This window comes from Phasianus colchicus, chromosome 4, assembly GCF_987193195.1.
Source record: "Phasianus colchicus chromosome 4, bPhaCol1.hap1.1, whole genome shotgun sequence".
NCBI classification, from domain to species: Eukaryota; Metazoa; Chordata; class Aves; order Galliformes; family Phasianidae; genus Phasianus; species Phasianus colchicus.
Genome location: NC_143439.1, coordinates 47,201,510 through 47,216,644, shown reverse-complemented (window position 1 = coordinate 47,216,644; position 15,135 = coordinate 47,201,510). Strand labels below are relative to the sequence as shown.

General features: G+C 44.3%; 2 protein-coding genes across 7 annotated transcripts in view; one reads left to right on the top strand and one right to left on the bottom strand.

Moving 5' to 3' along the window:
* Window positions 1-4,057, bottom strand: part of SCFD2 (sec1 family domain containing 2) — a 180,284-nt gene extending 176,227 nt beyond the window's left edge. For both annotated transcript variants that reach the window (XM_031588583.2, XM_090139441.1), the window contains exons 1-2: window positions 3,304-4,057; window positions 1,414-1,582 (exon numbers count right to left, since the gene is read on the bottom strand). In XM_031588583.2, coding sequence (XP_031444443.2) covers window positions 1,414-1,582; window positions 3,304-4,045 — 911 coding nt within the window. In that variant the 5' untranslated portion in view covers window positions 4,046-4,057. The remainder of the gene's footprint in view (window positions 1-1,413; window positions 1,583-3,303) is intronic.
* A 2,153-nt stretch (window positions 4,058-6,210) lies between these two features.
* Window positions 6,211-15,135, top strand: part of FIP1L1 (factor interacting with PAPOLA and CPSF1) — a 40,456-nt gene continuing 31,531 nt past the window's right edge. For 2 of the 5 annotated variants that reach the window (XM_031588586.2, XM_031588585.2), the window contains exons 1-5: window positions 6,212-6,489; window positions 7,193-7,232; window positions 9,383-9,440; window positions 12,571-12,674; window positions 14,847-14,908. In XM_031588586.2, the coding sequence (XP_031444446.1) occupies window positions 6,408-6,489; window positions 7,193-7,232; window positions 9,383-9,440; window positions 12,571-12,674; window positions 14,847-14,908 (346 nt within the window). In that variant the 5' untranslated portion in view covers window positions 6,212-6,407. Of the gene's footprint in view, window positions 6,490-6,852; window positions 7,097-7,192; window positions 7,233-9,382; window positions 9,441-12,570; window positions 12,675-14,846; window positions 14,909-15,135 lie in introns of those variants that run through there. The other 3 variants (XM_090139443.1, XM_031588587.2, XM_090139442.1) reach the window with 3 other exon arrangements.

The following is a 15,135-nucleotide window of genomic DNA, read 5'->3' as shown; positions in this document are numbered from 1 at the left end:
TCTGTTTTTTTTCCCTCGTTATTGCCAGAAATCATCTTTATTTCTGGTAGCTAATCAAAGTTAGCACAAATAACAGCTATCACAGCATGTCTGCCATGGACAATGACCTCTTTATTTTGCTGTGTAGACAGACCTTAAGGACATCTCACTCCTACTCCAGAGATCAGCTGGAAAGCAGCCAATGAAAAGAAAACCAGAACAAATTTTATTGAAATTAATCACCCCAGCAGAAACTTACAACCGAATCCACCTCTATGAAGAAATTATTCCTCTCCACCTTCTGAGGAAAAAGACAGTTGAGCAAGTGAAACTTAGAAACTGGACCCAGTTACAACATGTGTGGGAGATAGAAGGCAACAAAAGATCCAGAGGCCATTAGAAAATAAATACTAAATGTCAGAAAGTAGAAAGTCTTCTCCAAAACGTTTTAGAGGCAAGGAGAGGAGGGGATACAGCACAGGTGTGAAGAATTAGAAGGAAACAAAGTAGAAGAACTGAAACTACATTTTGATTGTCCATTTTGGAGGAAAAAACCATATCACTGTTCTACCGTAAGGTGGGAACAGAGCTTTTAATCTCCTTTGCACTGTATGAATTTTTAGAGCACTGCTGAGCAGTATTTTTCTTGTTCAATGAAACCAACACCTGCTGTATTTTCTGGTTTATGCATAGTAACAGAAGCTGCAAGAAAGTTTCAATTTGGACAAATAAAGTTAGAAAGTGAAACATCATACCCAATGTACTTTACAAAGTCTCAGCTACAAATGATATAAAGTTTAGTTGTTCAAACCTACTACTTTTAGGTTGCCCTTGTTTAAGCAGAGAACCCTTATGAAACTGTCTGTATACCTCAATTTGTTTTTAATTACTTTTTTCCATAGGTACTGTGTTTGAAAATGGGAATAAAACCTTAAGCTAAGAGGTGCTCTAGTAAGAGTTCAGCAGGCAGCTCACATACATGTAATTATACATATAATTTGTATATGAAGATGCTTATGGGAGAAGCCAGCCACACTTAAGACCTATCCATTTGTATGGCCTGCTACTTAAACAGAAAAATAAAAGTCACAGGAAAGAATTTATAGTTTAATCTACTATAGTAATCATAGCAATTTAAACAACCAAAGCCTAAAAAAGTCCAGAGAATCTCACAGGTTCAAGAGTCTTATCTTGCCCACTCACTTAATGCACACATAGGAACAGGTAATATTCCTGCAGAATTAGGACCAGACAGGTTTCTGCTATAAAGTTGGGGGTTTTTGTTGTTGTTGTTGTTTTAAACAAATGAAAGACTTGTTCCATTTTTTCCCATAAAAAATAACAAACACACTCAGCATACTCAACATCTTAACAAACTTACTCAACATCTTAAAACAAAAGAAAGAAAGAAAGAAAGAAGAGAAGAATATTTACTTTGGTTGTGCTAAGCAGCCAGGTGCTATAATACTGCAAGCTTCATCTGGAGTCTGCAGCGCAGTAAGTTCCACCATATTAACCATCACATCCGTCTTGTGGCCAGGAAGCTTGGGAAGTGTAGAAAGTATCTTCTCTGCAAGATTGTCACCATGATGACCAACCGCTCCTGTGAGGAAAAAAGGCCCCCAAAACTGTCACGTACACAACTAGAAACAAACAAACCCAAAAAACAACAATACATGGAATTGAGAGCAAAGTAATAACCACATGTTTTGGGGAGAAGGACACTACTTTGCATAATAAAGTTTTAAAAATAGATTTGCAAAGATTATTAAAATAGCAAGTAATTTTTAAAAAAGCATTTAAATACACATGTGTACATACAAATTACACTTTTCTGCCCTAAATAAATGACTGTGCTTAAAAGGGTTGTGTGCAAGCCATACACAAAGCTATCCAGACAGGCTGACATAATATTAAAGCAGTTATTGACAACATGGTCCTCTTTCATTTATGGACTGAAGGCAGCACAGCTGAAGCCAATATGAAGCAATTAAAACAGACCAAGTTACATAGTGTAAAATGTCAATCTGATATGTTACACGCTCTCAGTTCCAGTTGTTACCTTTTCTTCAATTCTCCTGAATAAACACGTTCTTCCTTCTGTTCCCAATTCTAAACTCTTGCCAAGCCCAAGCAGAAAAACATAATGCATACTGCAGATTAAGAGTTTGGAGAAGGGAACCGGGAATTTCATTGCCTTTGAGTCAGGAGCAAGTGCAATAACTTGTACTCTGCAAGTTTAGCTAGCTATGGACCACCTATTTCCACTGGGCTGGACATGTTGAGGGCAGTACTTTTCTTCTGGCTTTACCCAGAGAAGTAGGAAGAGAGACTTCCAAACCCACCCTTGAGAGGCAGTAAAGAGGTCATTTAGGCAATAGTCCCTCTCCCTAAGTCTGCCAGCGAGGCAGCCTATCCATTCTCACATTGTCATTTCCATCATGACAGAGTACATCTATTTCAACAGGTCAACATAGCTTCACGTGCTCCATAAACCCAAATGAGGCACTTGCATGAAGAACATTGCTGAGATCAGACTGCTACCTGCCCTGAACAAGCAGAAGTTTGTCTTTAGCAAGGCCACAGGAGCCAGGTATCCATGCTGTAAAATGTGCTCATGGCAGTTGGCAGCTTGAATGTCGTAAGCCTGCACATGGAGCGGGTGTCAGAGCAGCACTGACCTTGTTGGAAACTCATGTTTCCCCCTTCTGCCTTTTTGATATCACATCTCACCAGTGTGAAGGACTAATTCATTCACCAGGCTTAGTCTGGTTTCAGGACTAGGCAGACATTCTCCTTCCAGCAGTTCTTCAGCAGCTTTTTATATCACTCTACACTTCTGAACTTTTGCATTAGTTCTGCATTATGTGGAATTATTAAATTTGCTGTATGTTTCATCCTTATGCTCATTTGCTCCTCAGAAAGTATTGTATAAACAGTTCTGTATTAACTGAAATATTTTCCAACTCAAAGATGCCAGCCACGTGCCATTACGTTATACTTCCTCACTGAGCAATGCAAAGCATTTTTGTATCATTGCATCACTGACTGATGGAAAGCACTTTGTATATACACACATACAAATACTTCGAGGCATATGAGGTATAGTAAGTGTATGCACAGGTGTATATTGCTTGTGTGAGGCAGAGGGGAAGGGCCAGAAATAAAGCCACATGTATGCCAGCAGCGCTTTCTGCTTCGCTCTCGTTTTCCACAGCCTGCTTTAGCGGCCAAGGCCGTGATGCCACAGGCAGCACGAGGCCCGCTGCAACGCCTTTCCAGGGGGAGAGCCGGGCCCGTGAGACGGCAGCGCTGCCTTCTTACCGGCGAGGTCCAGCGTCCTGTCCACGAAGACGACGGAGGCCCTGTTGGCGGCCGCCCTCCTCCTGTTCCTGGCCGGTGCGAAGCCGGCCAGCTCGGCGGCCAGCACCCTGCTGAGGGCCCCCACCGCGAAGCACTCCTCGCGCAGGCCCATGGCGCCGAACAGGGCGTCGAGTTCGGCCACCAGGTCCCGCACGGCGTCCCGCAGCGCGGCGGGCAGCGCGCCCAGCCCCGGCTCCGCGGGGCCGCCGGGCCGGGGGCGGGCGGGCGGCGGGACGAGGCCGGCCAGGGCGGGCAGGAGGCCGAGCTCGGCAGAGAGGGGGGCGAGGAGCGGCGGCCCCCGCGGCAGCACCTCGGCGCGCCCGCCCTCGCCCATCCAGCGCCGCAGCGTTTCCTCCAGCTCGCCGGGCCCGCCGCCCTCCGCCTCGCCGCACAGCAGCGCGCAGCGCCGCACTCCGCCCGCGCCCAACACGGCGCGCACGGCGGCGGCACCCCCGCCCCGCAGCGGCCCGCTCAGCACGAACACGGCGCGCTCGGTCCCCGCCGGCCCCTCGTCAGCGGGCAGCGGCCTGACGGCCAGCGCCCCCGCCGCCAGCAGCGCGCCCGCGCCGCCGCCGGCCCAGTGCAGCGCCTCGGCGGCCGCCGCGTCCAGGAAAACGACGGCGCGGCGCGCCCGGGCGAGCACGGGCTCCCAGGCCTGGCGGCACAGCCGCGGCAACGCCGGTACCGCACCGGCAGCCGCCATGACGGCGGCGGCGCTGCTGACAGCCACAACACCGCCACGTGCCCCGCGCGCCGCCGGCGCCGTGGGCTGACGTGTAGGACGGCCATTGGCTGCGCGCCGCGGGGCGGGGCGCCGTCGCTGGGACGGAGCGTTCGCTTCATGTCTGAGTGCTGCTCAATGTTTATGGCTCTTTGGAGTTATCGTATTATTTCTTAAGTTTAATTTTTTTTTTTTCAGTTACATTGTCAAAACAGCAGATGCTCTTTAAAGAAAACAAATAGCTTTTTTATTTTAAAGGTTCTGCACGTGCCAGTGTTAGGAGAAAGATTACTGCCCAGGAGACAAAATGAAATTAATAAGCACAAAGCACAGTGGTTAAGTTACAAAACAAATGTATGTAAGTAGTTGAATGGCTTATTTTATCACATGTTCAAATTGACACCTGTAAGAGAATAAATAAATCTGTTTTAATGTCTTTTTGGGAACTTGGAGTCTTGTTATGAGTTTCTGGTATGTAACCAGTGAGTCAAGATGTTTGTGCAACTCACAGGGACTTTATTCTGTCCTCACACTACGTGGGTCCTTGGGAGAAGCCTTGTTTTAGGCCCCAGCTGCTGCTCTCCCATGCAGCAGCAAGGAGAAACAGCAAGGTTCCTTCTAAAAGCTGGGATGATGATGTTTTACCACATAGGGCAGAAGTTAGAAGGACATCCAGTCCAGTACTTTGTCCTTAGAAGCAGGCAGGAAATGGGCAGAGATCCCCTTTGTTCAACCATAGCCAAAGGTGGTCACAGAAATCCCTGGGAGCGGAGGAGGGCTGGCAGCAGTTGTCAGGACTTGGTAATGCAGCTTCCACTGGTGAAGCTGCTTGGAATAATTTTTTCAGACAGATTTTTGCTTGACAAATAGCTCCATGTGACATCCATTTAAAGGCCTCCTATGAGTATTGAGGAGCTGTCTTTTTTTTTTTTTTTCTTAAATAAATTTTATGTTCCTCAGCTATTCCCGATTTCTCTTTGGTGTTTTCCACAAAAGTGTTTTCCTTTTCTTTTCCAATCTACATAATCAAAGGAATGAAAATACAAAGAGTTCTACCTGCTTCCTTTATCACAGGACCAACAAAAGAAGTGTGTTAAATGGCCAGGCAAACAAAACAGGAATGAAAACAGAATAATACTGATGTCCAGGAAGAGGTACTGTAATACAAATATGTTTTATGATAAACAAGTGTCTACATTTTTTTTATTATTATTATTTTTTCCCCCATAAACACTGTTGTGGACTCCACTGCTATCTATATTTGGAACAAATAATTTGTGATACAAATCTATCCAATTACACCATATACACTGCATGACCTGTACACAACTTCCAAACGTTTCTCTGTTGTCTCAGTGCAGTCAAGCTGAAGACGACGCTGCCCCACCCTGAGCTTTGGGGTGCTTCTGACACAGTTGAGCCCTCTCTTCTATTTTTCACAGGCTGTCCCGCTGTGAAAAGGACTTTTTTTTTTTTTTTTCCCAGTCTACACAGCCGTCTCAAGGTGCTGAACGCTCCGTGTGTACACACAAGTGTACACACAGATGTCGGTACTTAAATTTTATAAGGAATCTTGCCGTCGTTAAGCAGCGTTCACAGCCGAGAAGCGAGAACATCAATAAAAAAGACTCGCTACTTCCCGCTGCTAAGCCTAAAGCACTGCCTCCAGCTGAGAGCCCCCGAGCCGAGCGCCGGGGCAGCGCACAGCACAGGCTGCGTTTATCCTGCGGTTACGCCGTCCCTGGCAGCTGCCATCAGCCGCCAGTAGAAGCGGGATGCGGGGCTGCACGGATGCTCGGCCGAGTCCTTCTTCTGCCGACGTCCTTGAAGAAGACGGCACGCCGCGCGCCGGTGGGACAGCCGGGCATCCGGCGACGCAGAGGCGCACGGACACCGAGAAGCGAGGGGCAGCCCGGGGCACGGAGGGCGGCTGCCGGGCCGGCAGAGCCCAGGTGAGTTGGGGGCCGGAGCACGGCTCGGACCGCGGTCCCCGGGCTGGGCGCCGAGCCGGCCCGGCCCGGCCCCGTCCCGTCCCGTCCCGTCCCGTCCCGTCCCCGCGCGGCCGGGCGCCGCCGGGCCGCCCCCCGCATGCCCGTGCCCAGGGCGCCGCGGGGCCGGGCCGGGCCCGCTTCCTGTGCGTGTCACTCACTCGGCGGGGGAGGGGAAGCGCCGAGCGGGCGGCGGCGGTTCCTCCGAGAGCGGGTCGGCGGGGCAGGGCCCGGCGGTGCTCGCGCTGCCCGTTTGCCGCCCGGGGTTCCCGCGGAGGCCCGGAGAGGTGGGGCCGCCGAGCCGGGAAGAGGCCGCGGAGCCCGGTCCGGGCGCCGGCGTCCCGCGGGAGGCGGCCATGTCTACCGGCGAGGTGGAGCGGCTGTCGGCGGACCTCGGCGGGGCAGCCGGGGACGAGGAGGAGGAGTGGCTCTACGGCGGTACGCGCACCCCAGACCCCCGGCCCCCTTCCCGCAGCCCGGCGCCGGCCCGGCTCTGCCCCGCCGCCCCGAGGGGTCCGGGCACGGCTAGGCCGCGGCGTGCTCCGCCTCACCCCGCCGGGCCGCTGGGCGCGGCCCGCTTCTGCCCGCCGCCCGTTTAAAGGGTCCCCGCGACCCGCCACCCCCGCGGCCCTTCAGTCCCCTCCTCTGGGCCGGCCCTCCGCCGCCACGAGTCGCGCGGCCCCCTCCTCGTCGACGTTGTGGCGGCTGCGGGGCCGCCTCCCCCGGCGGATCCCGGCCCCGCGGCCTTCCGACCCCGCGGCCCGCAGGCTGGGCCGTGCTGGGCCTCGCCGCGTGCTTCCCGGCCCCTCGCACCTGGGGCCCGGCCTCCCCTCGCACGGCCCGGTGCCCCGGCGGGGCCCGGCGTCACGTGCTGAGCAGGCCCGAACTCTGCTCTGTAACTTTGTTCGCGACTTCAAGGACTTTGTTTGTGTTCGAACACTCGTAAAGCCCAGAAACTAAACCCTGACGCCGTGGTGGAGCTGTCAGTATGGAGCAGTGCAGGGCTGGGGGTGCTGTTCAGCTGCTTGCGTAATGTTACAAAAAGGTTTTGGGTTGCGGGATGGCAAACTGCAGAGTTCTCTGGCAGCAGGTGTAATTCAGGAGTTTTACTCATGTCTGCTCTGCATCTCTTTTCCTGCAGATGAAAATGAAGCGGAGAGACCAGAAGAAGAAAAAACTAGGTGAGTCTGTTGGCTGCTGCGAGTCCCGCAGTGTGGCTGTACGTGAATTGTATTCACAGAATTTGTATTCCCAGCTGCTGTTCTGTAATACCTGAACACTCACACTGGTGTCTTTGAAAATTCCCTAAGCATAGACAGTGTTTGCCTGCTAGAATGACGTGGCATTGAATGCTTTACCTGGAAAACTGGGATGTTTGAATATGAAAGTTTCACTTGTGTGGATTTCCATACCTCTTTGCAAAATGCCAGCAAATCTTTTGGTTTTGTTATCGTTGCACGTTTCTAAATGATTCAGAATAAAATGCAGCCAGTCTGCTCCAAAAAGGTTTCAGTGTAGTGACAAAAAGGGATACAAGGAAGCAGTGAGATTACCATCCAGTTAGATGTGCCGGTTCTGTAACACATTTTTTGATTGGTAGGCAAGTCTTTGAAAGAAAGCTAGAAAAAAATTTGGAAGCCCACATGATTTATGAGGAACTGTGTGAGTGAGAGCACAAAGTTGTTCCCTTGAAAACTTGTCTAGGTTGGCAGCAGTTGGTAGCCCACTGAAGTGGAGTTAGTATTTCGCACTGAATTTATCAATTTCACAGTTAATAAACGATGGAAACTATTGATTGTGAAGTTAAAATTAGGTAAATAAAGGGGAAGCTGGTACAAGATCATGTGCATTGTTATTTTCCATAAATGCCTCCTGCAGTCTGCAGAGATTTTTCAGAATAGAAAACTGTTGAGTTTAGTAATCTTTGGTGGACTTTGTGTCCACAGGCTTGCTCAGTTACTAGTTTTGGAACTGATGGAAAATTTTGACAGGCACTTACCTTATAGCAGTAATGCCTTCCACTAACTATGCAATACCATTTTAAAGCTGTTAGTAGATACAGCTGTTTGATTCCCATTGATTACGGTTGTATAAGAAGTAAGAGTTGTTATCTGTTTGTTTACCTCTGTTACATTTGCCCTAGACCATGTCTATCCCAGAATTATTTGTTTGCTTCTATTTGGAACCTATTCCATATCAACTGATTCTTTACGTTTGGTTATCTTTTCTTGATCTGACACCTTTTGTCAGTAGGACTGTTGAGTAAGAAAATGAATTGTATGGCAAACAAAATGATCTTCAGTGGTGTTTTATTTTAGATTCTGGTCAGTTTTCAGTCAGTCTTGCCTTGGTTGTTAAAGTTTTGGTCCCTCACCTTTTAGTTTTGGCATTCTTACCAGTGAGGTTTTATTCAGATTCTGTAGATGTTATGTCTTTTTACTGGGTCATGAAGTTAAATGGTAAAGCTTGAATCTCAGGGCCAGACCTGCACTGGGTTGGGTTTTGGTGCAGGACTCACTAGTGGGTGTTTTGCGAACAGATGATGAGATTGAAATTGTTCACTGCCTTCCAGTTTCTATTCTGTAAAGTCAGACAGTTGTTTGCACCGTTGCAGAATCCAAAAAATATTTTTTCAGTGAAAGAGTATTGTTTCTAAAGTGCTACTTGCTAACACTCCTGTCTGTGATGCAACATTTGAACAGGTAGCAGAACTGTTGAAATTAAAATACTGCTGTGTTAGAGTAGTAGATAAGAGTATTGTGAGACAACTCATTTGTGTGAGTTTGAAAGTGCTGGTCATTTAGATGAATCTAAAGAGATTTTTACAGTTTTCACTCTACAGCTAAAATATAATTAATTCTTGCATTGTAGTTATCTGGTTGGTTTCACAGTGTAGATGTGGGAATTTTCATTTAGTGATACCTCACCTGTGGCTGTTTAAATGCATTTTTTTCCACAATATCTTTGAAAAGTGTCAATCTGCAGGAAGGGGAAAAAATGCAAAACTGTTATTCTCCCTTCACGTGTTATGAATTTTTTTTACTTTGATTTCAAAAGAGGATCCAGGTATAGTGAATGCCTTATTACTTCCAAGTGTCCTACAAACATCCAGTTAGTATGATTTCTGATATCTAGATACTATTCTACTAAAATAAAGTTGTTTTCTTTGAGATTTATTTTTTTCAAATTATTTTTTTTCAAATTCATGTACAAGATAAGTCAAACTTTTCTGCTCTCTGGAATGATGTGCTTTTTTCAGCATTAGATGGTGTGTGGAATAATAAGTGCCTAAGTAACTAGTTTCATTTTTCCCTGTTTGTTTTTGCTTAAGTGCTCCACCCCCACCTGGGAACGAAGAAGAGGCTGCAGAAAATGGCATTGTGAAAACGGTACTTTTAAATATGCTTTTGAAATACTGCTTTAATTTGGTTTGGTTTATTAACTAATTGTAATTTATGATAGAATGGCCTCGGTTGGGAAGGACTGTAATGATAATCTAGTTTCAACCCCCCTGCTATGTGCAGGGTCACCATCCACCAGACCAGGCTGCCCAGAGACACGTTCAGCCTGGCCTTGGATGCCACCAGGGGTGGGGCATCCACAACCTCCTTGGGCGACCTGTTCCAGTGTGTCACCACCCTCTGTGTGAAAAACTTCCTCCTAATATCTAACCTAAACCTCCCCTGTCTCAGTTTAAAACCATTCCACTTTGTCCTATCACTATCCACCCTCGTAAACAGCCATTCCCCTCCTGTTTACACGCTCTGTTCAAGTACTGGAAGGCCACAATGAGGTCTCCCCAGAGCATTCTCTTCTTCAAGCTAAACAAGTTCAGTTCCCTCAACCTTTCCTTACAGGAGGGTGTTCCAGCCCTCTGATCATCTCAGTGGCCCTTCTTTGGATCTGTTCCAAGAGCTCCACATCCTTCCTGGGAGCCCCAGGCCTGGACACAGTACTCCATATAGGGCCTCACAAGAGCTGAGTAGAGGGGGACAGTCACTACCCTCTCCCTGCTGGCCACCCCTTTTTTAATGCAGCCCAGAACACATTTGGCCTTCTGGGCTGCAACTGCATAGTGCTTGCTCATGGCCAGCTTCTCGTCCACCCGGACCCCCAAGTCCTTTTCCACAGGGCTGCTCTCAAGGAGATCTTCCCCCAGTTTGTATAAATACCTGGGATTAAAATCAAATGAGCTAATCCATAATTGTACTCCTTTGACTTTTGTGGACAGTGTTTGATGCTATCTGCAGAAACTATGGAGACTAGAAAACCCAATTTCCATCTGCATTCCACTTCTTCAAACAAACTTACAGAAAATAAATAAATAGAACTTAGTTTTTCCAGAGGAAAACTGTTGCTTCAGGACAGCTACTTTCTCCCAGATACATCCTTTTGAAAATGAAACTCTCCCTGTCTTCCCCCCTTTTTAAGAAAATAAAATGATCTGGTCATTTTTCTTTATTGAACATGATAAAAAGAGGCATGTGGGGAGAGATGTGAAAATGTGAATCAGAAGATGGAAGGTGTGTACGTTTTAGAGACGACAGAGCAGATTTATTTGGTAGCAGTCTTAAACATTCTGTATGTTAGTCTGTCTTAGAGTTTTGTCATTACTGTGATGAAGGAAGGGACCAAGAAATGAATTTTACAGTTGCATTGTTGATAAAAGGCCTCAGTTTACTGTGAATGGGAATGGCTTATGGCTTTTCTGTGAAGAAATTGGTGAAACTTATTTCTCTTGACATTGGGGCACTGAAAGACTGTCTTCTGTCATCAGCTGTCATTTGCAGAAGGTCTGTTTTGATTAAAACAACTGAGGGTTTTTCTGCCTTGATTTGACTCTTAGTTGTTAAGTACACTATGTTAATGCTGTAGAACAAGAATGAACTGCACTCCAACTTCTTATCTTCTGCGCAGCTGCTTATTTTGGTCTAATTTACGTGCCAGGCAAGTTAGATAAGGACTGGAGCTTGACTGCACTTGAATAACTGCAGGCTAACCAACTTGGTTTCAGTATGTTGAGCATCTTGCTGAAGGATTCACTTCACTGAAGCAAGTGTACAGAGAGGGATAGTCTGGTTGATCACAAAAGTTTGGAAGAAGTTCTTCATTAAAGGATATTTAGAAAGCAAAGTAACAGCATGGATAATTGATATGTAGAAGAGAGAAACAGTGCAGAAGTAAAGATTCCATTTTCATGGTGATGATGGAAGGTCACCTTCACTGGTGATTCTCTAGAGTGTTGTAAGTAGCCTGTGCTGTTCAATGTGGTTATAAATTACCTGGAAAAGTGGTTAAGTTGTGCAAGTTACAGAGTTATTCAATATACGACCATCTGCAGGGGACTGCGTGGTTGATAAATGGTTGTTGAAATTCTGTGTAGAAAAAGAAGTGGTGTTCATGGGTGAAAAACAGCTTACAAATAAATGTTGGTTTCTGAGCTGATCATTAGCACTTATGAGGAAGCTGCTCAGCTGTGTTGAAAGATCCATGAAAATGTGGTTTAAACACTTAGCTGGAGTCAAGAAAGCAATCAAATTTGGGAATGTAATAGTGATTAGCGGACTGAACAGAAGGATGTTTTGCCACTATGTTATTTCTTGTTTCTGTTAGACCCCAAATAATGTGTGCAGTTCTATTCCTCTCTCACCTCAAAGGCTTTACTTCCACTGAAGAAAGTTGAGAGAAGCACAGCAAAAGCAATTCAAGTAGCTTCCACTAATAAATGACTGAGTAGGCAAGGGCTTCTCATCCTGGGAGGGAGGCATACATAGGGCAGGATGGAAGTTAGCAAAGTCATGTGTGGTGACTGTAAGTAGGAACTGAGTTCTCACAATTCCTTTTAGTCTGAAAAAAAAACAAACCCACATCCACAACACTGGGCTGGATGAACTATTGGTATGAACTGGTATGACTGTTTTTATTTACCAGCAAGCTTGAAAGCCATGGGACAGAACAGCATGCAGTGTGCTCTTGCAGCTGTGCTGTTTGGTTTTTTTTGTTTTTCAGCCTGTTCAATTAAAAGTCTCAAGTATTGGATTTATTTCAAGTTTACTGGTGTTATGAATTGAATAACTTTACCTGAAAGCAGTGTTCCTCTACAACTGAAAAAGTGCTTTGAGTTGCTCTGGGTATATAACTGAGAGAGGCAAGAAGCTAGTGTCACATATCTTCAGGTTCTTTCCTGATTGACTGCAGTAGAACTGGTGTATATAAGGTATATGAGGTAGGGAGGGGGAAGAAAGTGCTAGATACTGGAAACTGTTTTATGCTTGATTAGGAAATGTCATGTTTCAGAGACAGAAGCTTGATACTAAAAATACTTCTCTATTTTGATCCAGGTATTTCCAATATTATTCCAAAATTGATAACATTGAAACTGAAGAACATAACTCTTCAGTTCTCGCTACTCAATTCTGACATCTGGGAAACAGAATTTTCTTTTGTTAAAGATTTCCAGAATGGGTACTTTTGTCTGGATTATTTTTTCACTGTAGGTTGTGACCTTTTCTTTTGTAGAAGGTTACTGAGGCTGAGGATGACAGTGATAGTGATAGCGATGACGATGAAGATGATGTTCAAGTCACCATAGGAGATATTAAAACAGGAGCTCCACAGTTTAGGTAAGTTATTTGGAAATACTAACTGGGAGAAAGTTTCAAGATTATATTTAGTTATTAATTCAAGCTTTAGCACCTGTCAATCAGATTGTATGCATCAGTAGCCTCAATTTCTTTTTACTTCTTTAATAAAATGTTTGTAGTGATACAATGACTTGGGAAAAAAAAATGAAATCAATGAAATATCACAAAGGAAAAGCCATTTTAAGAGGTTGTCTTTGTTTGTTTTTCAGATTTCAAGAAATAATTGCACTGAATGTTTGTAAACTAAAGAGTTGTTCTGTGTTATGGAAGAGCTATATTACATAGTGTTTTTAGGCTTATATTTGTGACAATTTTATTTTTGCTGTGAGTGATAGAGCGGAAAGCACAGCGGACATTAGAAATGTTTGTCCTGGGCCTTATTTCTCATGGAAACACTTTAAATCAGAACTCTGTAGTTTCAATTCCTACTGTTCCTTTCAAAAAATTTTAATGTACTTTAGGATGCAGCAGCCAATCTCTGGAGATGATTTCTCATGATCGTGGGTTAGAGATTTGTACCATGCAATAATTTTTTTTTTTTTGCAACTGCTGTTGCTTCATGTTCCTTTTTTTTCTGCTCATAAAGGGATTGTTTTTCGTTGAATGCTTTTGAAAAGTTTTAGTTTTACCCAAAATAATGAAACGGTATTTTTTGTTACATGGAGGTTTTCTGAGGGAAGTTGCATACTTCGTTTGTCTTGGCAATTCTAACATTCCTTCACTCGTTAAAAGTTATTAATTTGTCTTTTTTTTTAAGTTAGGATTCCAGTAGGTATGCAAGTAGGTCTGACTCATGTATTCTCTTACATCCTTAACTTTAGAATTCGTTCATTTTTTACACAAAATATTTTTAAACTTTCAGCAGTTTATATCCTAAAGTAACTATGCAAATCAAAGTAATGTCAAAAATAGCAATTCTTTTAGTACTTCATCTGTTTTCAATAAATTGTAGTATGCTTGTAGTATAGACAGTGACCTCAAATTCTGTGAGACTAAAGCAAAGCTAGATTTATATTCTTAGTGAATTTACTGATGCTCTTTCGATGAATGCAAAAGCAATAAGCAAATGCTCCTAAATCTAATTAGAGAAGAAAGTTTTATATTTAAATAACTGTTCTGGGTAAAATCACTTCTGGGCAAATTGGGTGGAAAGTTCACATAAGGGCAATCTTTTAAACCAAGCGCAGCATTGGTGCTCATTTTAACTTTATTATAGGAATTGCCTTCATATACTTATTTTTCTTATAGTTGTCTATCACTGTTTTGAAGAGTAAAAAAAGAAAGATTTGAGAAAGGCATGCACAAATACAGTGTGGGAGATAAGGATAAATGCTCTTTGTCAGTTTTCTACTCTGCTGCATGAACTTGTATGAAGAAATGTCATGGAACCACTACTTTAAACTATACACTGTCTTCTACTTAATATGTTTATTGGTTGATACCACCTTTGAGGATAAGCTACTTTGCACACAAGTGGTAGTGAAAGCTAACTCTTAATATTCCAAATGAACAATATTGTAATTCATAAAGCTATTAGATCAATTCATTGTCTAAATGTCAGACTGCCTTTTTATGATCAAAGCTCTTGGGTATTTTAGAAAATGAAATTGCATGAATTTTACTGTTGGTCACAAAGATAGGTAATTGCTAAAAGCACACTGAAACAGCCTGTCAGTCATTCAAAGAAATGCTTGTATTTTCCATTTCTATACAGATTAAATGGAATAATAATAAAAGCAGCAAAAGGATATGTCTAAATCCTCTTTTTCTTTTATTTTGTTTTTGCCCTAATCCCCAGAGTGTCTTCTATATCCCTAAATGAATTTCGCTTTTCCTTTTTTCTCTCCTTCTGGTCCTGTTCGTTTTTCTTTCTATCAAGGTCTTTAACCTTTCAACTCAGGAAGAGTGACTGGAACTTGCTTCACAACTGTTTATTAGTTGGAGGAGTTGCTACTGAGCATAGAAAGGTACTCTCTCTTGCTCCTAGGCTGATCTCTCTATTTTTACAGTTGCCAGCTTGGAAAGCTAGAGATTCAGGATGGCGATTGAGCCTGGGTCCAGTTTGTTTCTGGATCTAGCTAACTGTTGTTTTATGTTTTCTTCCATTTTAGAGTTTTCTCTGTCTAACTCGCTTTTGTTAATTTCTTTAAGTTATGGAGCAGCACCTGTGAACCTCAATATTAAGACAGGAGGACGAGCTTATGGATCTTCTGGTAAGGAAGTTTAGTCAGTAGTTTTATTAAAATTGCAGAAACTTCCATAACAGTGCATAGTGTGCATTTGTTTGTGCTGCTTTTGTCTGTATTTTCAGTTAGAGAGTTCTTGCAAAAAGTTCCAGTCTAATGACAATTCATTAGTAAAATGTGAAATTACTAGTGTCTTAAATTGTGCGATTTATGTTGTATTGTTTTCCTCAAGTGGTTGCATTTAGACCTTGGTC